This window comes from Melanotaenia boesemani, chromosome 8 (genome assembly GCF_017639745.1).
Source record: "Melanotaenia boesemani isolate fMelBoe1 chromosome 8, fMelBoe1.pri, whole genome shotgun sequence".
Classification (NCBI taxonomy): domain Eukaryota; kingdom Metazoa; phylum Chordata; class Actinopteri; order Atheriniformes; family Melanotaeniidae; genus Melanotaenia; species Melanotaenia boesemani.
The window spans coordinates 12,023,023-12,050,941 of NC_055689.1; the positions used below are offsets into that span (position 1 = coordinate 12,023,023).

At 38.4% G+C, this 27,919-nt stretch overlaps 1 protein-coding gene across 6 annotated transcripts; it reads left to right on the top strand.

Moving 5' to 3' along the window:
* The first annotated feature begins 772 nt into the window (after positions 1–772).
* Positions 773–27,840, top strand: LOC121643988 (solute carrier family 12 member 7-like). 6 transcript variants are annotated; one of them, XM_041991657.1, is made up of 28 exons: positions 773–1,230; positions 1,327–1,568; positions 10,846–10,940; positions 11,119–11,244; positions 15,053–15,199; positions 16,932–16,986; positions 17,198–17,328; positions 17,419–17,537; positions 17,617–17,721; positions 18,819–19,030; positions 19,124–19,291; positions 19,417–19,515; positions 19,672–19,729; positions 19,873–20,047; positions 20,437–20,555; positions 20,643–20,741; positions 20,828–20,947; positions 21,254–21,358; positions 21,465–21,633; positions 21,717–21,912; positions 22,119–22,288; positions 22,486–22,617; positions 22,697–22,804; positions 23,016–23,144; positions 24,576–24,745; positions 25,132–25,146; positions 25,487–25,620; positions 26,917–27,840. In XM_041991657.1, the coding sequence occupies exons 2-28, from the start codon at positions 1,421–1,423 to the stop codon at positions 27,006–27,008; spliced, it is 3,396 nt and encodes a 1,131-aa protein (XP_041847591.1). In that variant the 5' UTR covers positions 773–1,230; positions 1,327–1,420; the 3' UTR covers positions 27,009–27,840. The 6 variants fall into 6 exon arrangements, with proteins under 6 accessions (XP_041847591.1, XP_041847585.1, XP_041847586.1 ...); XM_041991651.1 differs by lacking the exon at positions 23,016–23,144; XM_041991652.1 differs by lacking the exon at positions 23,016–23,144 and having other exon boundaries at positions 10,849–10,940.
* The last annotated feature ends 79 nt before the right edge of the window (positions 27,841–27,919 follow it).

The following is a 27,919-nucleotide window of genomic DNA, read 5'->3' on the forward strand; positions in this document are numbered from 1 at the left end:
GCTAGCTAGGCCAGGAGATATATTCACTTGACCCAGGAACTAAATCAGTGACTTGTTTGTTTTAAAAAGTATTAATAATTATTAATAAAACAAATTATGAAAGGTAACATAATTAAAATAAGATCCAACAGGAGAGCCCTTATCTTCAGTGGCATGAATAACTTCCTGCTTTGTTTATAATAAATAATTGTGGTATTGTGTTTTAATTTGGTACTGAGTGAAAAGTTGGTGTAAATTGGTATGTGAGTTGGTGTAGTGTGTATATTAAATAAACGTATACAATTTTATGGAATTTAACTGCAAACAAAACACTTTCTTAGTAAAGCCTTTGTAATCAAGGCTACCCTATTTTATTGATAGTAATAATAATAATAAATTCAGTGGATTTCATTTATTTGCCATACTTATAGCATTTATACCAAAGAAAGAAGTTTTGACAATTGATGTTTTTATGCATGCTAAGATAAAACAAGTTTTAGGTTTTAAGTGCTAATTTAATTATCCCACAAACTGGGAACAATTCATGTTTACTCGTGCCCATTCTTATTCAAAGCTCACTTCTTTTCCCCTGTGACTTTCCATTGTAATCCATGCTGGTGCTCAGAATAAAGAGGAAAGTTAGTGTTCAAGGTTTTCAAGGTGTTTCCTTTGCTGCTACAATGTGCGTGCACACAAGACAGTATGGTGTTGTACAGATGATGAACATCAGCACTTCACAGTTACCCAGAATGCACTGTGGGAAAGGTAACACCCATTCTGTTTACCTGGAGGAAACCCGAGACGGAAATTGTCAGACTGAAGAGACAGGAGGAAACTAAACCAAAGCCTTGGAAATGAGAAAACACTGTGGTTTAAACTATCTTTGTTTAATTTGATCTAAGTTTTTCTTCTTTAGTGGCTTTATAAAGAAGTTGGGCACTTGTATAGATACTTTGGAGTTAGTTTTTCTACTTTTTTGGCATTTCAAAGGTGTGAATTCCAGAAGTGGGACGGTGAGAGAAGAGGGAGGAGCTGTTGGGTGCCCCATGTCTGGGCTCTGTCTGAATGGTAAATAGATGGTCACATGGGGCAATAGTCTTGAAGTAGTGGGGGGAAAGGGAGGGAGAGGAAGAACAAGGAGAGAGTGAGGAAATATACTGGAGGACTTTGGCCTGCCCCATGTGCAGGAGGCGGTACTTTCTCCCTGAGTGTAGAGGACACCACAAAGAGAGAGGAAACAAAAGATTTGGAGTAAGTACCATGTTGTGGTTCTGCTAAAACCCTGACAGGGTTTGTTTTTTTTTTTTTTTTACTTTGTTTAACTGTCTGTAACTTCTTGTTTGTGAGGTTTGTGAGGGTGCAAGTTAAGCAGCTACAATCATCCCAGTTTTCATCATTGGACACCTGCTGATAGTTTCTCCCGGATAAAAGAAAAACCAAGATGCCCACAAATTTCACTGTGGTGCCAGTGGAGGACGTGGAGGATAGTAGCAACACTGGGGCTGCAGCGGGAGAGAGCAGGCCTATCAGTCTGGGCAAGATCTTTAAAGCGGAAACGGATGTGGATAACTTACAGGAACGTTATTCAGGTAGGAGGTAACTTTTAAGACAAAATATCTGCCTTTACAAGTGAAAGAAGTAACAGAATATTTATCTCAGAAGGAGGATACAGTAGGTGTATGAATGACTAACTGAATGATTCACTGCATAAGTAAACCAGTACAAACGAAAGCAGGCACACACTGTACAACACACACATCTACACACACAAAGAAAGACACTCACCACCAGAGTTCAACCAGCTGAAACTTGCAGGGCAGCTTGACAAATGTGGAGGGAAGAGGACGTGAGGTGTTAGTTGCATCTTTAAAACTCTGATTAATGGTTGGAGCTCTTGCCTTGTCATGACTGCTACAGTAGCTTCTAATACTAAAAACAATGAGGGAGACAATCTAAAGAATAATCTAAACATTCAAATACATGTAGGATACAGATGCACACAATAACCTTTATATTATTCTGAGCCAAGAATAACATCTATTTAAGGGTTTATCTAAGAAGCATGAATGTTTAAATGCTACACAATTACATTCAGTCTTTACTGGTGGCTGTGACTTGGCCAGGTTGGCCACTATTTACAGCAGCTACGTTTACATGGACAAATATGTCATGTATCCTATTTAAATGTTTCTGATCAGAGATTCCAGCTGACATGTTTACATGGACACTAGATAAAGTGATCTGCTCAGTTGTATTTACATGATGGACAGATTTCATAACACTTTTGACATGCGCAATGCCAACTAGCTCAGAGAAAGAAGGGTTTTCTTCTTTCTTTTTATTTTGAATCTTTCGACCGTCGAATGCTCAATAATCTTTAACTCTTTTATTTTCTAACGTGTCCTGTAACCCTTACATGGTGCAAGCCTGCACAGAAACAACATACACCACAGAAACAATAGGAATGAGTGTATACATGGTTATTTTTATTCAGTTGTGAAAAGGTTTGAACCACCCCTCTAGATCAGATGGAAAATTCTCTAATCAAGGCAAATTGGATCAGCTGACATGTTTACATGATGCATTTTTATTCTGATTGGATGTTCGATTGGATCAAAAGTGATCCATGTAGTCGTAGCTAATTTGTGATTTGATACCAAGCCCTCTCAAATGCGGTAGTATCTTTGGGCAAGTCACCAAGGTTGCATTCACAGGATAGTCTGGGGGAGTCGGTGGGGAAATTGAAGAAATGAGCACCTTTTTTTTTTTTTTTCCACACTGCACTTTACCAGTAAGAAAGACTCGTTAGCTGGCCAGGACCGAAAATGGCTCATTCGCCTCTAGTAAACAATAGAGCAACAATTAATATATACAACATTTAACAGTACTATCCAAGGATGCGCCCCAAGTGTCTTGAGGTCAACATCAGTGCTATTTGTTTCTTCTATGTTGGTCAAAAATGTCATTAACAGTAACATCTGGCTATTATTTGCAAAAATCTGCATTGAGTCTTGCATCAAATAATGCTGTAATAACCACAGTTGCAGCTCTAATCAGAACTGATCGAAAGCGCTAACCTGGGTTCATCAATTAGGATCATGCTTGTTACTACAAGAGCATACACACCTCGTGTTTTCTTTACAGAAGCATGTTTACTGACCAAAATGTCTCACAACTGCTCTTTAAAGCATACATCTGGACCCCAAATGACAGAGCATTTGGCCCTTTAGCAAAGCTTTCTGTTGCTTTCAGGTTTTCTTAATGCAAAAATAGTATATCCTCTAAAATCTACCATTCTAAAACTGCTATGAATATTTGAAATTTTAGAAACTGTTAAGCATTTACTCCTACTACTACTACTACTAATAATAATAATATTAATAATAATAATAATAATAATAATAATATCATGCCAGGAGACTAAAATAGATGATACAAGCTAAATAAAGGCATTTTCTCTGCCTTGAAAAGGTTTACCAAATTGATGTATATTCTCGGACATGCAGTCTGTATCTAGCTTGTTGAACAGAAACATGGTCGTTTCTTTCAGTAATAGCCTGTATCTTTGCTGTGTTCTTATTCTTATTTACGGAAACCAAACGCCAACACAGATTCTATTTTCTGTACCAGCTCCTCGTGTACAACCATGACTTCTGTTTCTCTAATGCTGCTGATTTTGGCTGTCCTTGTTGTGCGTTTGTTATCTGTTTGTGGTTTCGAACATAAACACAGATAGTAAACACACACCAACTGACAGCAGCCAGATGTTTGTTAGGAAGGTAAGCTAAGCAAAGATAAAGACTACATAAGTTTCCATGCACAGTAAACTTGAGCCACAGTTTTCACGTGGGTTGGCTATTTCATTAGAGCCAACTACTTGTAGCAGTTTACAAATGTAAGAGGGTAAAGTATCATAGCCCTTCTCTGCTATGATACATGGCAATTTACTTTGTTGCAGTACTGTTTTCAGTTTCCCATAAAAAGTTTTTTTAAAGTATCTGCTGATACTTTTAGAAATACAAAATAGCAGTGAATTAAAAATCTTTATCTGAATATTTTGTACAGCATACATGCCTGTTGTTGCCAGTTTCGAGTCCTTACGTGCACCAGCTTATTGACTTACCTGCAGGTTAAAGCCTGCGATGGGAACTGTGAAGCATGCGTTCCATTCTGGACCTGTCTGAGCCCCACTGAAAATATGCAGGTATAATTTGCACGTATGTCTCACTAAAAACTGTGGTAGGATGATGATGTCAAGGTCATGGGGGTTGGATAGCAAACCTTGCCTTCCCCAAGTAGATTATCTATCCAATCTAAGATTGTCTATCTGTATATCTGAGATTTAAAAGAAGTTTTTAGTGGCCATAGTTTTATTCAAGCCTACCTCTTGTAGCGTAATAAACTCAATTTTATTGGATCTAAATGCTACTAAGGTTAGTTTTACTTATCTTTTCCTTGTATTTTGCTATGTAATTTATTATATTCTACCTGAGATTTACAGGCAGATTGATGGGGTGTCTACCAGATCAGGAAGTAACGCTAATAATCCATCAGTTTAAAGTACAGTTATATTCAGTTGTAGAGGTGCACATGGACAAATGTATCACCCCATAGAGATACAAGTACTCCTGTCATGGCCTCTAACTAAAGAAACAGTATCACAGTAAAGCAGCATATTTGAAATAAGTATGCTACAGGTCTACAATGACTAAAACCTGGAAATAACACCATACTGCAACAGGAATACTGTCAGGTATACAGTTATACCTGTAAAAGCTTTGCACCCACTGCCTTATAACAACATTCATGATACTTGCCTATTTTAGTTCTCTTCCAGACGAAGTGAATACTTATATTAATGGGACTTAATTCTTATAGTTTTGTTTTATTTAATTTTTGTTGTTATAATTCTTTTTGTTTTATTATTAAAAATCATTTTAATGAGATTTGTAGATTCACAAAAAATATTAACTGAATTAATTTTATGACTACAACAAATCAAAATATAAAAACCTGAAAAAGTCTGAAAATTATAAATTATAAACTTTATTTAAAATAACTCACCCAATAATTATTTGATTGTATAAGTTCATTGGAGTGGTTATTGTTACTTTTCTTTTTGTGCTTTTCCTAACAGACTAAAAAGTTAAAGATTGTACAAAACCCAAAAGCAAAAACGCCCTCAGATACATACCAAGTGCTGATCAGACAAGATTCAAAACATTAAGTGATAACATCTCAGTACCATCATTTTTTAACTTATCATGTGACCGGTGTCGTGTTTCATATGACCTCTCTTTTTGCTTGCACTTTTATCCTTTTATCTTGCGTGCATTTATATTATTTAAAATATAACCATGAAGTGGACAAAATGAAATTTTATGAACTAGAAAGGTAAAGAAATGTTAAACAACAGCAAATAGAGATGATGAGAAGATGTATCTGAATGGTTAATTGTAAGGGTTTGACTTTGTTACTGACTTTAAAAGAAAAACTGGACAGTCATGGTAGCTGTTGTCCCTTTCTTTGTTCTTTGCTAAGTTAGCCTTTTAGGAGTTCTCTAAAAGACTGTATATATTTACACATTTTTTTTCAGATATAATTGGCACTACAGACAATTGTGTTCTATAATTATCATCTTTCATTAGGTGTTAATCTTACAGTATGTAGCATGGCTTCCATTGTGTTAGCCTTATCTCTTTTTTTAGGTGGGCTAGGACAGCAGTAAAGCTGTCTGCTAGGCTTGTTGTTCAGACTATGAAGAAATGGACCAAAGAGGTCGAGCAGGATCTATGGGTCTACTTTGACTGCCTGGAATGTTTTTGAAGCTGCAGCTAACAGCATGGCTGTGCTCACCACAGTGAAATCCTACATCAGCTTCTGTTGAGGATATGAGTGCCCCAACCATGATCCATTTAACATGAGAAAAGCTTTATAAGCCTAAAGAAGTGACTTACAAGAGTATGGTGGTGGTGGTGGGGGATGCCCAGAAAGAAAACATGCTAATGAATAAGTAAAACTGAAAAACCTGTTTTCAGCTGTTTCAGCTAATGACATGTGCATCAGTGTGGAAAGGCCCAGGGAACATCACCAATCCCCACTTTTGTAGGGAAACACCAACAACAGCTGACTGATGACCTGAATCTGTTTCATTGTTAGATAAAACCACCATCAAAACCTGCCTTCCCTCCCCACTTCTCCCACTTAAAGTCCATTTACGCTCCCTTACATATGCAAATAGCAACGTCGGTTTCAATAATTGTCATACGTCGCCTTCTTCATACTTCCATGCATACTTCCAGTTTCAGACACCGGTTTGTGGCAGTAATGCATCGGTAGGATTGGGACCCCAACTGAAGAGTTCCATAAAAGAAGGTTATTCTGGTTCCCCACCAAGTTTTTGCCTGTCTATCAGCATTGGTGCTCTCCAGAGCTATGCTCTCTCCATACAAACACCTCCACCTTCATACACCCATCGGTGAAGCTCCTGAAGTTTGCAGATGACATCACTGTTGATGATCTCATCCAGGATGATGACAAGTCTATACAGAGAGGAGATTGAGCAGCTCACTGCCTGGTGCAGTTGCAATTATCTGGAGCTGAAGATCCCCAGAACAGTGGCATGATAGTGGACTTCAGACGGAGCAGCCCTGCCCTACCTCAGTTAGTTTGGTTCAGCTACCAGCCTGGACCTGAGAGGACTTTGACAGAAAACCTGGACTGCATAGAAGATCATTGGCACACTCATGCTCACACTCCAGGACCTGTACTACTCCAGGATGATTAAAAAAAAAAAAATCTTTTCAGACCTCTCATGCCCAGGTTTTTGATCTACATCCCTCTGTTGGGCTCTTTTCGCCTCTTGAGCACCAGAACATCGAGGTACAGGAGCCGCTTATTTTCACAGGCCATCTCTTTCATTAACAGTGAACTACATACAGACAGAAGCCTTTCATATCTCTTCCATAACCCATGCAATCAGATTCATTATGTTTCTAACCCAGGCCCTACTCTGTGCAAAGTATTCTTATATTTTTGTTGCTCTTTTTGTTTTATTGCACACTTCTTATAACAACCTCTTATGTTCTGGGGGATGTTATGAGGTTTGACTTTGGATATTCTGCAGCTGTATATTAGGAAATACTGACATCTGGTGGCCATCATCCCTGAAAGTGAATCTCTGGAATTTTTGGCTTTATTTTTCCAACTCAAGATCAATGGTTAAGTAGTTTAATAAAATTCTTTGCTTACTGTGTAAGCTTTGTTGACAACACAGAAAAAAGTATTTGGTCAGTTCGTTTTGCATTTTGTGAATCTGTTTAATAAGTTTTATTCATTTCGCTTTGGATTCTCTAAATTATGAGTGTTTGCAATACAATTTTTCTAAATTATATTAAACAATCTCATACTAAAGCAATCATACATACCTTGGAGCTTAAAAGAAACATATCTTTGTTCCTTTTTTTTAATATTGTTAAATTACATGTTCAGATTGTGCTTTTTTCCCATAAAGTAGATGAGGTGTGCAAACATTCTGCTTTAAACACTCCCAAGTTAATGATTTAGAGACACTAAACAAAGTTTGAAACCAGATATTAATTTACTTATTTTTGCACATTTCCCAGATTAAATACCAATTATTAAACTTTTAAATGTGTGGCATCCCAGAATAAAATAAAAAAAAACTAACAAAAAAAAGGTTAGGAATTAGCATAATTTGTCTTTTTATGTGCTGTCCATTATGTCTACAGGTATGCATGGTAAGTCTACATGTGTGAAAATGTTTGTGACCATATGCAACTTACTTTCACATCACAGGCTCCTTTACATCACTTAGGCGAATATCTTAAAGCAGTCAGTCACTTTTCTGCTAACTATCAGCAGAACTGTGACATATTAAAAGATGCAAAATGTTTCCCTGTAATTTTTTTTATCCCTTTATTTTTTGTGTAATTAATTTTCCCAATCTCTTTTGGTCTCTATAACATGCAGGTTTCTTTTGTTATCCGTATTCCCCATGCATATAAACCAAAAAGCCAGCAAAGAAAGGATGCAAAGTTGCAGTAAAATGCTACAAAACTTCTGACAATAGATCATGCTCTGACTTTACAACTTCCAGGGGAAAAAAAATCTCTCACTATGACAGGAGTATGAAAAAAAAACTTATCTTGCTCATAATGCCTCCGAGCATACAGTGTTCAGATACTAGTGAGCTCTGAACTAGGATTACATGTTGGGTTCTTCATGGCGATGATGAGCTGACTGATCTAGTGTGAAAATCAAATCAAATGTACTGACATTGCTGTACAGCCAGAAGTGAATTTTGGATTAGTTTTGAAAGAAACATCTACATGACAGTCACTCGGATTCAAGTCAAATTTAGTCACATTTCCTGTAACTCAAGACTTGTACTCTGTCTCCAAAGACTTTAAATACAACTTGGACTCACGATTTGAGACTCATGAACTTTTTTTTTTTTTCCATTATCTTCTCTCTATCCCATATCCCATCACGTCACAAGACGGGTCTGCATATGCAATCAAAATGATAGCAGCGCTGTGCGTGACAGCACACATCTATAGCTGCAGCCTCACTGTAACTTTTGGGTTTAAAAAATACATAAAAAAGGACCAATACAAGTAGCAAACTTCAATGTGTATAGTATAAAAATCCAGGACACTTAATCCACCATGTCCACCTTTAAAACACCTGCAGAGGTTAGTCGTGGCAATATAAAAGCTTAATGTTTGAAATCTATGTTAGCAACTAACTTAGAGCCACAGAAACATAAAAAACGCTAATTCCATCAGTTTGGCTCTATTGAATGTGTTTGGCAGAAGAATAAGACATTTACTGAACATGCTTCCATAAACTGCTGACTTTTCTATAATGACGATAAAATGGGAACTAAACTTGGATTAGACAATCAGTTTTACTGATCACCAACTGTGGACCTCTTGAGCCCCTGTCCTGCAGATTTCACATGTTTACCTGCTGGAATACACCTGAGTCATATATTAACAGATTATTAGTTAATTTGAACCAGGGACATCTAAAACCTGCAGGACAGTTGGTGATCCTGCACTAAGATGTAGCATATTGGCCCTCCTCTCTACATTCAGGAGGAGGAAGAAATTAAAAAAAAAAATGCTATGAACTGCAGTATTAGTTTAGAAAATTTCTCTGTCGGTCCAGATGAGTTTTTGTACACATTAAAACTCTTGGATAAGTTAAGAGCATATTTAAAATATGAATAAATTTCCATGTTCATCAGGTCTTCCAAATTGACTGATTTACTTGGGGCAGAATATGCACCCCCCAAGTAAATCAGTCCAGTTATTTATGTGTGACCATATACAGACTATTTAAGCATTACTGTCTGACTTTTTTCACTTTGTAATATATATTCTTTTTATCAGCAGCTTAGTTCAGCCTTTTGTTAAGTTCTTAAGAGTAATGAATAAACGCCATCTACAGATGAGAAGGTGATACTGCGTTCCTTGAGATGGGGGGGTGCTTTTCACGGCAGGGGTGCTTTTTTCGGCACGACCTGTGTCGACATTTAGCAGTGCGCACAGGATCCTGCAGAGCAGCCAGCCGCGCTGCGCGGAAAAGGCTGGCACCTTACCAACAGCACGCCAAGACAAAACCACAGCCAACACAGGAGATGGAAGGAAGAGAGCCCGGCTGGCCAAACACGTAAACGTTAAAAAAAAAAAAAAAACGCATCACGCCATCCACCAATCAAGGTGGTTGCCAAGACTGGTATAGTGCCATGAAGTGGCCAGGAGAGAGACAACCTCCGACCACACAAAGAAATTGACCAGAGGAGAGGGACAGAGCATTTGTCAGTTTAGCTAAAGTTCAGGGCTGTTACTAAAGGGTGAGTACGGATTTTAAATTCATTGGATATCACATTGCAGTTTTCCAAGCAGATCAGACCGCAGGCGTAGAGATTATTCACTATAACTATTCTGGTGACTTGAATTCGAGGTCAAATACTTCAGACTTGACTTGGACATCTCTATAGGTTTGTCTCAACAGTCCAGAGCTGACTGAGGAAGAAGCTCAATTGTGAGCTGCGTCTTAATTCATTTATAAATTATTCCAGTATTTCAAGCCACATACCCAACAAACACTAAGAAAGTCCAGAAGACGATGAGCCAATAAATTCAGCATTTAAAATTAATTCTGTATTAGTCCATTCATTATAAGATGTACAAAAATTAAAACTTTGAGTCACAAGTATATTGCTTGAGTTTAGTCATTCATCTTATTCCAAGAACTCCCAAGTCACACCAAAGTTAGCTTATATGTACAATAACAGAATTCTAACAGTTTGGGCTACTAATAGTTAGCTTCACAAAGACTTCTGCTTCACAGCTCTTTATGACAATATTATATGACGTGTTTTAAATAGGGAGCAGTAAGTTCCACTTCCAAAAAGCATCTTTAGTTATCCTTATCTATCTTCCACCAGTCATTTGTGTTCAAAATATTAACCCAGTCTGTTGCTAATTGCTAACTAGCATTAGCTGGCTGAAATGTAATAAATTAGCCAAATATGAGCTTATGTTACTGAAAACGAGTTGGCCTTTTAAGACCTCCAGCCAAACTGTGCACAATTTTAGCTTCTGTTTATTGTATTTTCTGTTAAATGAAAGAGAAGGGCAGTGCTATGTAAAGGGGAAAGTAATGAGCATAGACAGTTTATGGGTGTGTGTGTGTGTGGGGGGGGGGGGGGGGGGGGGGGTATTTCCTCAAAGACATACATATTTCTACTATGCTTCAATATTTAAATCAGCCTCAGAAAGTTGTAGTACAGTCCACGGTGAGTCTGATTTTTGACACTTTTTCATTTTTCAGAAGGAGATGATGACCAGAGAGAGTCCAGTCCATTTCTCAACTCAGATAGTGACAGAGAGAACAGTTATGAAGGCAAGAACATGGCGTTATTTGAGGTAAGACATTCACTACTTATAAAAATATCATTTAAATTTTACAGCAAAATTAATTGATTTTAGTTCTAAAACATACAGGGATCCATTATAAAGAGAACATTGCATTAATACCTTTGTATAAGTTTAAAGCTTTTATTTGTGTAGGCTTTGTTCCCATATTGTTTCTGTCTGTTTTCAGGAAGAGATGGACAGTACCCCAATGGTATCATCTCTTCTTAACAAGTTGGCCAACTACACCAACCTCTCCCAGGGTGTTCGTGAGCATGAAGAGGCTGAAGATGGGGTCAGGAGGGTCGCTGTCATGGTATGGGCATTTTACAAGTCAGTAGAAGTTTTATTGATAAATGTGTACATGTTGTGAACTCTTATTTCTAGAGTATTGGCTGTTTTGATTAGCTGGCTTGCTCTAGAAATCTTTTTTCTAGTTAGAGGTACCAAAAAGAATTTGTGTGCTCTAGTCAAGCTTCAAACAGACTTTCTAAATCATTTTTATTGTACGGAAGACTTTTATGTATGATATGATATCACGAGGAGATGGGAATATCTTAAGAATGGACTGCATTGTGAGGAAAAGATGTGCTCTTTTATAAACATCCTTTCATTTTATGAAATTTACAGTAGTAGCAGTACAAAAGTCATAATGGAGAGTGGTTTCTTACCAGGACCGCACAATTGTGTAACTAATTAATTTTTATAGTTTAGGTTTTAAAGACTGGTCCCGCGTCACTGCTGTGTGGCAAACACAAGGCCCTGTGTCATGAGCCTTTAGACCTTATCATCAAAATCAGAATGAAATCACAAAGACGTTTAATGTACACATTAAAGGATTTCTGTAAATTTACAGTACTTAGCTATAATTCCTAATCATTCTAAACTATAGCTGTATAATGTATGTGCAGCTCATGTAAAGTAACACTGCACATGAAGTCTGTTAACCAATAAATATAAACTGCTGTATCTGAAGAGCATGAAGTATTTTTCTGTCATTCGCTGACACCATAAATGAGGTGGGTTGTTAGATTGAGGAAAGTTAATTCATATTTCATCTATAATATTGGTTTCAAGTAGTGGGGGGATAGTCATGTTCACACATGAGTTTCACAAAATTGTTGCATCCAAGTTTGAAACAATATACCATACTTTTTAATAAATGTATTGTTTTCTTGATTAGCTGCATTTGTTGTCAACCTTTCAAGCTAAAGTTTTGGCAACAGCTCCTTTGTGATGAGCCATGTGTGTGATGGAATAGTCCCAGAGCAAAGAGAAAAGCACAGCTGTTAAAAAGTGTGTGAAGCTGGGATCCAGTCCTTACACAAGGCTTCTGACTACTGCTAGCTTGCTAGTTTAAAAATACCAGAGTTGAGTCTGGACATTAAACCCTAACCCCTGATCCCGAATAAAGACATCTAGTCCTTGAAAAGTGAGTTTATAAGGTGGTAAGATGGAGTAAAACCCAACCCATAGGTTGGATGGATTTGTCCACAACTGAAGCTGTTGTACCAGTTGACACATCAAAGGGTTACATAATAATATGTGACTTTTTATTTTATTACTTTATTTTATTTAACCAGGGAAAAGTCACACTGAGATTTGCATTTCTTTTACAGAGCCCTGGCCAAGAAAAGCATTAACTAGTTACATACAGATAAAACATACACCATAAATAAAAAAAGATGAGACATATAAAATACAGAAAATTTAAAGTTTTAAGATAAATCAAGGTGTTTAATCCATCCATATTTCTATGTTTTGTGGTTGGATATAGTGATTTTTTTCATCTTTAGCATGCTAATTGGTTATATTTAAAGGTTAGTGTCTATCATACAGTTAAGGCAGAGCTAGACTTGGTTCCATGTTTCCCAGGCCACAACATAAAAATTAAAGTATACTATAAAAAAGTGGATAGAAGATAACTAAGAATTAAAAATGTTACTTTTGCATGCTGGGTGAAAAGACAAATACTTTTTCTTTGATGTTATCCAAATTCCTGGCAGCAAAATTTGTGCAAGTTGCAAACAGTAGACATTTAAATTACTCAAATCATATAAACTCAATGAGGTCTCCGGGGACAATACTTGCCTGTTCTGTAGTAGCGTGAACACTGAACACAGGGAGTCTTTGGGTAAAGGACAGCTGGAAATTGGACTGTAAGTCTTTGTCGAAGTACTGATGATGCTTTATTAAAACTCGCCCCCTAAATGATAGCTGAGAGCACTGACGAAGATCTGAGGCTTAATACTATAATGATCAAGACAGACAATGCAGTATGATTAAGGTTTAGAAAAAGAGGCCAAACAGAGAACCAGAGTATCATATGTGAGAAGATGTGGGAGATGTGAAAACCATCAACAGGCGCTTTGCAGCATTTAGACAAATTGAGTGCAACAATGAAAACACAAGACAAGGCGTATTTTAGTCAAAAAAAGGTACGTACTATTTGGTTTCTGGGGAGGAAGATGGCAAAGATTCATAAGTGTGCTTTTTTGTCTGATGTATTTAGTATGTGGTTTGTAAATGATATTTTGCGCCTTGAATTTTACATGGAGTGTAATGGATTTCATTGGTTGCATTGATAGAAGGGATAACAGTCAACTAATGCACGTAGTTACAAAACCATAATGACACAAAAACATATTGCTGCGGGTCCTTGGTGTTTTCCCATGGTGGGGATGTGGGCTGCTCTGCTATAGGGGGGCTCTGCGTTTGGGGTCGCCTTAATGGCAGTGTGGTGTGGCCACTGGCGGGACCTGGGTCGATGGGTGTTGGCCCTGGGCTGGGTGGGAGTTCTGGGCTCTGGTGCCCGGGGTTGGCCCCATCTCTTGAGGGTGGAGGGGTTGGTTGGTGCTGGGGTCTGAGCCTGGGTGTGCTGCCACTGGGTGGGTGCTGGCCCTCACTAGGTAGTTGTCTACGGGGGCCTGGTCCTCCTGGCCTTGGTGTGGCCCCTCTGAATTGGGGTGGGGTTGGGGGTCCTTGGGGCTCGGGGCGCTTCACTCTGGCCCCCTCAATGGCCAGTGCCTGGCGGGGTTGGTGTCTGCTAATCTTGGCCTGCAAGGGCCTGAGCCCTGTGACCGCGGGGGGCTCTAGCTGGGCCAGCCGGGGTAGTTTTCATGGTGGGGTGGCTTGGGTTGGTGCACTGAGATTGCTGCTGATCGCCCAGGTCTCTGGCCCTAGTCTGCTTCTAGCCTTCGGAGAGGCGTGGTCACATTTGCACAATCACACTTATCGCTGATCACTCCTCATTCCTCATACTCTGCATGCTGACACAGTCACTGCGTTGTCTAGTGGGTTTATACACTAAGACTTATTTTTTAAGGCTTTGTGTGTGTGTGTGTGTGTGTGTGTGTGTGTGTGTGTGTGTGTGTGTGTGTGTGTGTGTGTGTGTGTGTGTGTGTGTGTGTGTGTGTTTCTAGTACTTTGGTTGTTGTTGTGATACATGTTGTTGCTGCTGTCTTAGTTATTTTTTTAGGAACTCCTGATGACTGTCGGCATAGTTTACCTGTAAAAGCTGTAGGAAATTCTCTGTTGTGTTTCTGTACAGGTGTAGCAGTTGGTTGTCTGGTGTTAGGTTGGATTGAAGGGTCGCTGCCTTCTATGTACTGTCTTTGTCTCCTCTTCCTTGTTTCTATTTTACTTTTTACTTCTCGTCTTTATTCCCCTTTTTTTTCTGTGCCCCTTTGGGCGGGCGGGCGGGCGGTCGGTCGGTTGGGCGGGCAGACAGACAAACAGACAGACAGATAAAATCACATTATCAAAAGGAGCCTTGTACCCATAAAGCTCCCCTTGGCAAAGCTAATAATTCGGCACAACACAGGAGCCACACCATCACTCTACTTGCTACGATGCTGGATAGGACAAGTTAAAAAACAAAAAAACGGTGACTTCATTGTTCTGAATTTGAGCAGGTATGGCAGGTATATGCTGTAAGTCGGTATGCTTCTGCACACATTTCATAGTTTTTCACGCTTATGCAAACAGTTTACATGTAATCTGCATTGAGGTTTCTTCAAAGATTGACTGTTCAGCATAGTTTGTAAGCTTACATATTGGGGCACCAATCAAAACCTGTCATGTGTGTACATTCATACCTCTATTTTACATGTGTGCATCTCCAGGTCCCCCAGATGGGAACATTCATCGGGGTTTTCCTGCCCTGCATGCAGAACATTCTCGGTGTGATTCTGTTTCTGCGTCTTACTTGGATTGTTGGCACGGCGGGAATCCTGGGATCTTTCGCCATGGTCTCAATGTGCTGCATCTGTGTGAGTAACTGACAGCTTCAACTACAAAGTCTCTTGACCTACTGTTGGTGACAAAAGAACCGTGATGCCATTGTCTCCTTTGGGCACCCCGTACCACTCCATAAAAGCCTGAGAAGAACAACATCTGTGGTCAAGTTTGTTTTAAAATAAAACAAAATATCATTTAAATTTAATAGCAATGCTTTATCTTAGATGAGAATCTTCAAATAAGATTATAAAAAAGAAACAAACAGGACATTTGTCCCAATACATGACTAACTGAATTTAAAACATACTTCATCAGCAGCTTGAGATGATCAAACAGAGAGCTAACTGTTTAAAAAGCCTGAATTAAATTTGTTCATGATGAGAACAGAACGCTCACATCTTCTGCAGTTTGAATCCCTCTGCTCAGTGGTATCAAATATTTTGTGGTACCAACGTACATTGTGAATGTAAATATAAGTAAAGGACCAACCTGGTAATTAACCTATGTCTTATAAACTTTCGCAGTCAATGGTCGTAAATAATAACCCTTGTCACTGGGAAGTAAGAGCATAGTAGGAAAAGGCTGAAAATGTGTAGGATTGGACTTGAACTCAACTTGCTGAGTATTCAGATTAATGCCTTAGACCACTCAATGCCTTTTTAAGTACTCAATGTCAAAGATTGTCAAACATGTGAGTCTTTAAGTAGCAAGACAATCATTAATAGTGATGGACACAGTGAGATGTTGACTATCAGTTGTTGAGTAGAGAGACATGGCGAGATGTCTACAAGATGATATAGCAAGACATATAGTCTTAGCTTAATCTTACCAGACAATGTGAACTATAAAACCTTGTCTACATGCACACTGTAGTTGTTTCACATTCAATGCTTCAGAATGGTGAGATGACAACTTTTCAAGGCCACTGTTTTGTGACTGATAGCAGCAAGTTGTGTGATGGGAACTGCACCCATTAAGTATAACACTTAACCCTGACCAGAAGCACTAAAGACTGAAGAATGGCTTGCAGAAGATGGGGATTAAAGCAGCTGTAAGGTTTAAGATTTAATACCATCCAATGGCATCATCAGTAGCACAGTAGCATGACAGGAGCTAAACTGCAGTTTGCAGGGCAGCAAAACATATAAACTGGAACATTTTTTAGCCTTTTTTTTTATCAAACTGCTCCATATTTGTTCAGCGACTTATCCATGAAAGTGTATAGTACTTGTAAAATTTCAGAATTTATTAAACTTCAGTCTTTTCATTTGTTGATGGAATTTAAGTTTTACATGCTTTTTCTCTGTCATATTGCTTTTTATTACTAAATTATCTACTTTGCAAACTTATTTATTGCTGTTTCAGTTTTCTTCCTGTTATATCCCTGATTACAGTCTTTGGTGGAACTGAAATAAATTTACTCTTAAACAGTGAAATTAAATAAAGTTAATATAAAATACATCTATATTATAGATTTTATTTTTCAAATGAATGAAGCTATCAATCATATTTTGATTGGCTTCTTTAGCTCTATGCATACACGTGAATTGTTACTTTTTCCCTGACAGTAAAGATTAGTTTGGCATGCAAGTTATTTGTTGTATTTCGCATTTTAAAATAAAATGCTTGTGTGCTTAAAAATACATATCAGTGTTGTGAATATGAGCCTTTTTTAGTAATGCATTTAAAATCATTTTAGCACTTTGTAAAACAAAAATTTTAATTGTGAACCTATAATTCATGTTTTGTTTTTCTTCCCTGCAGACTTTGCTCACTGCTATATCGATGAGTGCCATAGCAACCAATGGAGTTGTACCTGGTATGTTGTAGTTGAGTTAATAAAAAAAAAAAATCACACATGTTAATGCAACCATTGATGTACAGACTGAGGATGTAAAAGTTACTTTGACAGGCATCTATTTAAAACCAAAAATGTATTTATTTATATCTGAAAACTTGATTTTAATGCAGACATTTGTGCACGTTTTGCTCATCATTACCAATTTTAAGTTTTTTTTCTTTCCTTATAGCCGGTGGTTCATACTACATGATCTCTAGATCTTTGGGCCCAGAATTTGGAGGAGCAGTGGGTCTTTGTTTTTACCTTGGAACTGCTTTTGCTGGGTCGCTGTACATACTGGGCACCATAGAGATTCTGCTGGTGCGTTACCGCAGTGTCAACCACGTCACTGTCAATGTCTGATGCAGATTAATAACTCGGTCGCTGCTTTTGCTGCCTGTCTGCCACCAGACATACATCGTTCCCACAGCCACAGTGTTCGACCATGATGATGAAAAGCTCAACAACATGCGCATCTATGGGACTTGCTGCCTGGTCCTGATGGCACTTGTAGTGTTTGTAGGGGTTAAGTGAGTATCCACTCAAACAGATTATCAAAAACAACCACACGAAGTCAGAGTCTCAAGTTCATTCCTCCTCTTGCTGCAGGTATGTGAACAAACTGGCGTTGGTGTTTCTCTCCTGTGTGGTTCTTTCCATCATGGCAACTTATGCAGGTGTGATCAAGACAGTTATTGAACCACCAGAGTTTAGGTGAGTGACTAAAAGCTGAGAATCTCCTACCTAATGAAAAAACTGTTTTAATCTCATCAATTAACCAAAAATATTTTGTAAAGTGCTTTCAGGAACATTTTAAGTTGCTTTTTGCTCCATATATTGACAGGTAATTAGCCATTTAACCAGCGAACTGATATCACCAGGTACCCTTAGTTTGTGTGTTTGGTTGCATATTCAGCAGATAAAGTTACAACCCAAATTTCCAAACACTACAGAAGTTCTGAGCTTCCGACTCATTTTGATGTTACACTGACCTTCATTATTCACATTCCTGGAGCCATCGCTGCTCTGCAGCATCTTGGGGCTCAGAAACTTCACAACTTTTTTTTCCCAGCATCACATAATGGTCTTGTTTTGCTTAAAATCACATGGCAGCAACACACTGGATATTAACACTCTGTCCAGTTTGAACACCCACCTTTTGCGTTTCTTTGCTGATTCAGAAAAGAAACCCAAGAGGAAAGACGGGAATTAGGAAAAGAAAGAATGGATGTGAAAGAGCAAGAGATAAGACAAAAGTCGACGTCGGACAGACTTTTACTGGCTGGAGAGAGCTCAGATAAAAGACAGGATGCAGGATGGATGCCGTCCTGCCTTTGTAAGGGGGCACCAAAGTGCGAAAATCTACCAGAAATTCAGAAGTGACCCATTAAAAGAAATTAAAACAGAACTGAATTATTTGCAAATGACTTAAATCAATACTTCATTCCATCTTGGACTTTTTTATATAGTGTAACTTTACAAGAAAAGTTAGCTCAGGTCCTATACAGAAACCCAGCATTGTTGCAGCATCAGGGCTCTCTTGCAAAGGAGATACTTCACTATCGAATAAAGATTAGAAATAAATAAATCTTGAATGAAAAAAAAAAAAACTTTCTGTGCATTTATTTAATTTATATATGTTGAGGGTTTTTAATGGTGTAAATCATTGTCAGGAGAAAAAAAAGTGAAGTTCTTTCTCTTGGACGATTATGATAATTAATCAACTGCTGCATCAACACTAAAAGCAGTTATTGCATTTCCCTGAGAACCAAAGCTAACATAAACTTTAACCTAACTCTTCTCCTCTACAGTGTCTGTTTGTTGGGGAATCGCTCTCTTAAGAATGACATGTTTGACACGTGCTCAAAGATGGAAACAGTAAATAACGACACCGTCACCACCGACCTGTGGAGTCTCTTCTGCGATAGTAAACATCCCAACGCGACCTGTGATGAATATTTCTCCTTAAATAACTTGACAGAAATAAAGGCCATACCTGGGCTCTTGAGTGGAGTTATCAAAGGTTAGACAAAAAGCATGTAAAAAAAAAGAAACCATGTTCAACTTTCTGGTACTTTAACAGTTAAATGAAAATTTCTGCCTCTTTTTCCATTAGAGAACTTGTGGGGCAACTATGGCCCAGCTAATATGGTCATAGAGAAGACAAATCTGTCTTCAGTACCAGTTGAGGAACCAGTCAAAAATACACAGAAGAGCTACGTCTTCAGTGACATCACCACTTACTTCACATTACTGGTGGGGATATACTTTCCATCTGTCACAGGTATCTTAAATGTCAAATGACCTCAAGTTGAAGGCAAAAATAGAGAAAATTAAACTCAATAGTTATTGATAACTTTGTAAACTGACTTTTTGCAGTGTACTAATTTAAAGTGTGTCTTATTTCAGGCATAATGGCTGGCTCTAACAGGTCTGGTGACCTTCGTGATGCCCAGAGATCCATCCCAATAGGAACTATCATGGCTATTCTCACTACCTCTTTCATCTGTATCCTCTAGGCTCTATGTTTATGTTTGTTTGTGTTGAGTGTGTCCAACCTATACATAGGACAGAAGTAGATCAAGTTCCCCAGTTAGATTTTTCATTCTGTGGGTGAAAATGGGACAAATCAGTTACTTGTTGCCATCTTAACTTTGTGGTCAGATATTTCCTTTGTGGTCCTGTTTGGGGCCTGTATTGAAGGAGTGGTGCTGAGAGACAAGTAAAAGAAAGTTTAAATCCACTTTCACTTTTTTTTTTTTTTCCCCCAAGAGCTTTTTGAGACATATTCTTTGATATTTAGAATTAAACATGTACACAACCTCTATAGAAAATGAGCCATGATCATGATCTCGGATATTTCAGGTTTGGTGACTCAGTAAAGAAGAACCCTGTAATCGGTATTCTGGCCTGGCCGTCACCTTGGGTGATTGTGATTGGCTCATTTTTCTCCTGTTGTGGTGCCGCACTGCAGAGCCTGACTGCTGCCCCCCGGCTGTTGCAGGCCATAGCTCGTGATGGCATCATCCCATTCTTACATGCAAGTACCTTAAATATTTATACTCATTGTATTTTACATAGTAAATAAAATTCTTCATCGATTTGCACTTGTTTCAATATGACTGTAACAACTTCCCAGTGTTCACTGACTTCAAATTGCTTATCTTTAATCTCTTCTTATGTTGAAATAAATCGAAGATCAGCAAGATTTGTTTGAGATATTTTGTTAATAATTTATGGAGAAAAAACATAGTTCATAAAGTTATTTCAAATTTCTATAGCCAAGTAGGATTCAAACCAAAGATCTTTTCATCAGTCAAATATAACATAATGAAGCTCTGTCTAACAGTGACTTTGTGACCTGGATAATTTGTGTCTTCACTGAAAACTGCATCAGACCTCAGTATTCTGTATCGGTTTCTCTTTCAGGTCTTTGGTCATGGGAAGGCTAATGGTGAGCCCACTTGGGCTCTTTTGCTGACGGTTGGGATTTGTGAGATAGGAATTCTCATCGCTTCTCTGGATGATGTGGCCCCTATCCTCTCCATGTATGCAGTTTGATATAATCCCAAATACTCACTCTTCTTGCTAAATTTTTGTATCCTTACAATCTCTATTGTGTCTCTGGTTATTAGGTTCTTCCTCATGTGCTATCTGTTTGTCAACCTGGCCTGTGCTGTTCAGACTTTGCTCTGTACTCCAAACTGGAGACCTCGCTTCAAATTCTATCACTGGTGAGAACAGATCTTAAATAGCCCTGGAGACATTCCTCAGTTAATGTCCTGTGACGGTATAATAGATGTGTGTTTATTTCCTGTAGGACTTTATCCTTCTTAGGGATGAGTCTCTGTCTGTCCCTCATGTTCATCTCCTCCTGGTACTATGCGATATTTGCCATTGTGATAGCTGGCTGTATCTACAAATACATTGAATACAAAGGGTGAGTGTGAGGTCAAAATCACTTTTAACTCCAATGTTATTAAAGCTGACATGAACACTTTAATTATAGCAAGGTTTTGTTTATGGCTTTACCAGAAAGATGACTTTAGGTCGCAGTGGAACACAAAGAAAGCTTGTTTTACCCTCCACTGCTTTTGCTTTATTACTGGAAGCTGATTTTGGAACATTAATGTTTACTCTGATCATTGCTAAAGCCAGTCAGTGGAACATAGCTGAACTAGCTAAACATGTGATCCAAAATCTTGAAGAGAAGTGAAACTTTTCTCTTTGGGCCTTTTGGATGCAGGGCAGTGAAGGAATGGGGTGACGGGATCAGGGGTCTGTCCTTAAATGCGGCCCGCTATGCTCTCATCCGCCTGGAGGAAGCACCACTGCACACCAAAAACTGGAGGTGAGGATGATCTTCCTCCTGTTTGCTATTCATTTTCTGGTGTTCTTTTTCTTACTCTATTCAAGTTACATAATCTATTCCTTTCTTTTATTACTCATCTCTTCAGGCCACAGCTGTTAGTATTGTGTAAGCTGGACTCAGACCTGGCAGTGAAGCACCCTCGTCTCCTGTCTTTAACCACACAGCTAAAAGCGGGGAAGGGACTGACCATCGTCTCTTCAGTCCTGCAGGGAACATACATGGCCCGCAAGAAGGATGCCCACACTGGAGAACAGGTTTGTTCTGTCCCCTACTCTGCATGTCAAGCTCAGCTTTATCAACTTACCTTCTTAATCAACTGCTTTTCCTCCACCTGTAGAACTTGAAAGCAGCCATGGCTGCAGAGAGGACAAAGGGCTTCTCCCATGTGGTGGTGTCTTCCAACCTGCGGGATGGGTTCTCCATATTAATCCAGTCTGCAGGACTGGGAGGAATGAAGCACAATGCTGTCCTGATGGCCTGGCCAGCAGGCTGGAAACAAGCCCGAGACTCCTCTGCAAGGCAGAACTTCATAGGTAAACTGAACATTATTATCTCATAAAAAGAACACAAATTACAAATCCCAATTGCAGAAAGGCTGGGAGGTTTTCTAAGATGTGGTAAAAAAAGAAAAAATAATTCAGTAGTGTAAAGTAGAAGAAGCTTTTAATCTTTGCTAGTAAGAGCCCTGATATTGGATCGTGTGAAATGTCCCAACATCTCTCTGCCTGTCATCATCTAGAGACGGTGAGAGAGACAACGACAGCACATCAAGCTCTGCTGGTTGCTAAGAACATCGACCATTTCCCTGGCAACCAAGAGCGTCTGAAAGAGGGCACAATTGATGTGTGGTGGATCGTACATGATGGTGGATTACTCATGCTGCTGCCATTTCTGCTTAGTCAGCACAAGGTGTGTGTTCTCCGCAGCATTGTTGTGGGAAAATCTCTTGATGTTCAGGGCAATAGCTAGGATTTTCATGCTTCATAAAACATATTAAAGTGTTTGTTGTAATATTTAGTGCTGCTTTGGGAGAGCTTATTTACTGAGAATAACATTGGATGTGAGGCTTATGTACTGGGAACTGGTGCTGATGCAAGTCTTTCTAGGTGTGGAGGAAGTGCAAAATGCGAATCTTCACAGTGGCCCAGATGGATGACAACTCCATCCAGATGAAGAAGGACCTCCAAATGTTTCTCTACCAACTACGCCTGGATGCAGTGGTGGAGGTGGTAGAGATGGTGAGACAGTTTGCAATTTTTTTATACTACGTCATTATCTACTGGTACTAAATTTGCAGATGTCTTGATATCTTTCCAGCATGACAGCGATATCTCGGCCTTTACATATGAGAAGACGCTGATGATGGAGCAGAGATCTCAAATACTCAAACAGATGCATCTGTCCCGCACTGAGAGGGAGAGAGAGGTACAATGAAGCATTATAAATGCCAGATTATAATGTACTAAATAGCACAACAGCATGCTCAGTAAATGCTGTAAAATATAGATTTAGATGCAAAACTCGATGGAATAACATCTCAACTGGAAATATTCTAATTTTAAAATAGACAAAAGCTGCAGTGCATCTCATCTTTTGACCTTTGAACTCTTGTGTTGTGATTGGACGATTGGCTCAGATTCAGAGCATTACAGATGTATCGCGTGGCTCCGCAAAGAGAAAGAAGAGGTCTGGCATTGATGCCTTACCCCTCAGCATTCAGAGCATTCCAGAGGATGAGGTAGCCACGGCAACCAAACAGTTTTTAGCAACCACATTGGTGCCATTGCTCCCCTCGTGTATCATACTTCCTTACCATCATTAACCATCTGTACATAATGCAATATTTTAGACAAAGCTGTCAATGTAAGCTGAGCTCAGCTGCATTTTCTGGCTAGGTCACGATGTCTGTGCTATGCTCAAAATAATTTGAGTCTCCACCGTCTTCCATCCAGTTATCCTCCTACATCTGTTGCAAAACAACAGTTTTACCCTATTTATACCAACTGGGAAATTAGGCTCTGCATTTTACCCATCTCTAGTGGGTTTACTAGAGAGCAGTGGGCTGCCATATTTTGGTACCTGGGGTTGAGGGGGTTACAGGCCCTGCTCAGGGAAAGACTTAAAGACTCTTCGAGATGAGAAGCTGCCACTAGAGGATGACAAAGTCTTCAGTAAGTGGCATTAAATGTGCTATGTAGTCCCAGAGTTGGAGCAATTGTTTTTCAATACATTTGCTCCTCTAGTAAACTATTTCCTCCCAAAGTTTAATAATAGTTTGTTGTGGGTGCTAAACACTGATATCTATGACCACACAAGTTAGAAATCACAAGTTAGAACGACAATTAGACATGCAGATTGGTTTTAAGGTCCTTACACCAAATCTGCAACCACTGGGAATGTTTGGAGCATTGGTCAATATCTGAACACGATCTGCACTGTGTTTCTCTGGTTTGACTTGACAAAAATTATGAAATGAAATGTTTCTCAAAAAACAAAGCCAGCAGCAATGCAAGGTTGCTTGTTTTACAAACCTATTAAAGATTACATATTTGCTTCATAGGTTAGAAAGAAAGTGGACTTTACCTAGCATAACTTTTCAAACTGTTTATCAGTTCAAATAATATTAAATAATAATGTAGATGTAAAACATCCCACAGTGTATGCAGACACATAACATGATGCATAACAATTAATGAGTCATTAAGTGCTACTCACCTTGGAGAGAAAGGGTCCTTTTTGCATTTTCCACAACTTACTCTTCAGATTCCGGGCTGACTTCACAATGTCCCTTGTATTAACCCCCATGAAATGTGCACCAGTTAATCTGGTTTTGGTTCCAGTTCATGTTAGTCCTGTTAACCATGAAAGTATTTGTTAAACACATCAGGGACTGGAATGTATTCATGTAGATTCTTGTTGACATAAATGGAAACACTTATTTCCATTTATTCTGATGTCACTTTTGTGGCAGGCATGTTACATAAATCATGGAAGCAGATCCAGGCTTTCATCTTCATGTTTCATCTCCAAAAGACACTGCATTTTATTTCATGTCCACAAACTTGCTCCTCACTGGAGAGTGTTCATTTAATTTCTCGACTTATTTCCAAACCACTTTACATTGTGAAATAGTGGAGCACATTATTTGATTCTTTTTATGATTGACTCAGCTCAGCTCATCCTGTTCTTTGTTCAGGCCCAGTTGATTCACGACCGGAACACGGCATCTCATTCTGCAATGACAGACAAAGATGCAGGTGCCACGCCAGATCGTGTCCACATGACGTGGACCAAAGACAAAATGCTCAACGAGAGGAACAAGCAGAGAGAAGGAGCTGCCGTAAAGGATCTGTTTAATATGAAACCGTAAGTAGATCCAGTTCTCCTGCAGGAGATCATAAGGATGGACTCTAAAATGTGTTGCCTTTTCTCACATTTTATTTCATTTGACACTTGATTTTGTCATATTGTACAGCCACTACCTGCATGTTTAAGGGTAGTATTTTATACATTTCACCTTATTCTGTATTAACATAGTTCAATCATAGCCTCACTTTGAATATATTGTCACCTTTGTCTTTTTCAATAGTTTTCAGTAGTAATCCAGTCATTTTGACGCATGCAGTTTTTCCAGTATGATGTCATTCGTTTGTTAAACTGTTTCTCCCTTTTGTGTTGATTATGAGACAAGAAGGAACAGCTCTTGTATTGTTGTTAATGTTGGATGTGTTGTTTTTGCTCCCTTCCTCCAGTGAGTGGGAGAATCTGTAAGTTGCCCCGTCTTTGACCTTGTGGTTACCCGTACAGAAACTCTTTGTGCATGTGCATGTCTTTGAAAATGATCCCCGTCAGCATGCGAGTATGAAAGCCGTTCACTTTAGTTTGCGTGAGCCAAGGATGCATGAATGAAACAAGCTTGCTATTTGACATGCAGTATTAAAGCTACTTGCATGTAAGCTCATCAGATCTCATAGCCATCTATGCTGTGATTCTTTTGTGCAGTTGATTTATAGTATTGTACTTTACAATGCTTAACTTTGTTACATAGGAACAGATGTTGTCTTTTTTCCAATCAATGCTTTCACTAATGTCTTTGGTGTAATTTAGCAACCAGTCCAATGTGAGGAGGATGCACACAGCTGTGAAGCTGAATGAGGTGGTGGTCAAGAAGTCCCATAATTCAGAGCTGGTCCTTCTCAACATGCCAGGCCCACCCAAGAACAAGAAAGGAGATGAGAACTGTATCCTTGTTTAATGCAACTTTATTGTCCAGTAGCCAATTGTCTTTCTGTTAGGAAGTAAATTATTCTCTCATTTAGTCAGTCTCTTTAAGACATATTGGTATTTTTTCGGGATTAGTATGACTTTTGCAACTTTTTTATTCACTTTCTTAAAGCTACGGATAACAGCAGGTTAGCTTAGCTTAACATCATCAGAGTAGCAGGTGCTTTGCTGCTCTGCAGATTAACTGACTGGAATTTAGTCAGCCACTGTAAGAAATCATGGTACTTTGAAGTAAAGATATGACTTTTGCATCATTGACTAATTTTATTCACTTTCGTAAAAGCTACAGGTAACAGCAGCTTAGCTTTGCATACAAAGGAAAAGGAGCATTATGAGCAAGGCAAGTTTATTTGTATAGCACAATTCAATAACAGGGTGATTCTGAGTGCTTCACAGAGACGTTGACAACATCAGAAAATAAAAAGCATCATTTAAAATCAAAAGCAAAAGAGAGAAAAGAGAAGAAAACTTTAGAAACAGTATTAAAACATGATCAAGTTTAAAAATTCAGTCTTAAAAGAAACTTAAAGCTTAAATAAATAAAAACTATTCAAATGGAGCAGAGAACAGGTGGGTCTTTAACCTGGATTTATTATATATAATTATTATAGATCCTAGCTCAATAAGCTAATAGAAGCTAACCAACTTTACTTTGAAATATATACTGTTTTTTAGTAAGCAACTTGTTGCTACTTTGAAGGAATGGTATGACTTTTGCAGCAGTCACTAATTTTATTAACTTTCTTAAAAGGTCCAGATAACAACTGATTAGCTTAGCTTAGCATTAACAGGAAAAAAAAAAAAACCATTATAGGCCCTTGATTAATAAGTTAATAAACTACATAGACTAAGATATTATGTAACAAGGATTGAGTGGTCAATCTCGGTTAAGAAAGAAAGAAAACGGGAAAAAGAAGACAACAAGCAGAAGAACATAGATGCTCATTGTAAGGAGATAGTTCACAGAGAGTTATTCACTCCTCTACAATATATAATAATATAATTCCTTGCCCATATATGATAAACTTCAGGATTCATTCCTAAATTCTGCACCTATAGCAAAAGGAACTTTGTAAATAGATACTAAAAAAATCAAATAAATGAACTATGTTAGCTGCGAATAAATAAATACTACAGTTAATTTAAATGTTTAACAGATTGTATGTTTGGCAACGATTTCAATAAACAGCAGCTCCTAAAACTGGATGAATCAGCTGATCTGTACAATGTGCCCTTAACCATGTTTTTCTCAGACATGGAGTTCTTGGAGGTCTTAATGGAAGGCCTAGACCGTGTTCTGTTGGTTCGTGGAGGAGGTCGGGAAGTCATTACGATCTACTCTTAGCGCCAAAAGATTTTGAATTGTTTTGAATGACATTTGGAGGACACGTGGTTGGAAAGGAGACTAGGTGGTAAGCTGACAGAAGACAGAGAAGGGACAGTGAAAGTAGGAAAAATGCCTCCTTCTACACTGCCAGGAAAAGAAAAATGTGCCAATAACATTTTGGAGAAGGACACAGTCAAGGACACAGGACCCTGTCTGCAGCTTCTGGCGGCATTGAAGGCTCTCAAGCTTCTCTAACTCACTTCTTTACATTACAAGATAAAAAATGGTAGCTGCATTGGAAAAATGTTCATTCTTCACTGTTTTCAAAGACTTGTCATTTAAAGCCAATGCAATGTATTATTTATATTCCTTCTTGGGACGTTAATTGAAGGAGCAGCTTATTTTTAATGAAACCAGTGAGATGACTGGCTCCACTGAGAAATGCAGACACAATAAACAGAAGTCCTTCGTGATTTCAGTCCCAGTTATGAAACTTCAGATTTTAGAATGATGGTATGTGTTGAACATGTTTAAAAAATATATTTAACTTTTAAGTTAATTACTGTGAACAAATGTGAAAGTAATGCTAATTAATTTAGATTTTGTCATTGCAGATTAACTGAAACACCTATGACATGCATGTTAGACCACATGTGAAAGCTTATTTCATAGAAAACCACTGATGCTTTGTATCATTGGTACTCTTAGTAATGAGGCAAACTGAAAGACTGCTGTACATATAAGTTTTTATTTTCTGTTTTTTAAGTTTAGCACTGACTGAATTAAATGTGCTATATGTTATTTTGCTTAGAGAAATCTAATTAAACAAAAGTTTTGTTAGTCTTTGTAATACTGATGTTGTGTGTTAAGTTTTCAGTTAGAATGGGATTTGCTCTATCAGTTCCAATTGGATAATAAAGCTGAAGTTG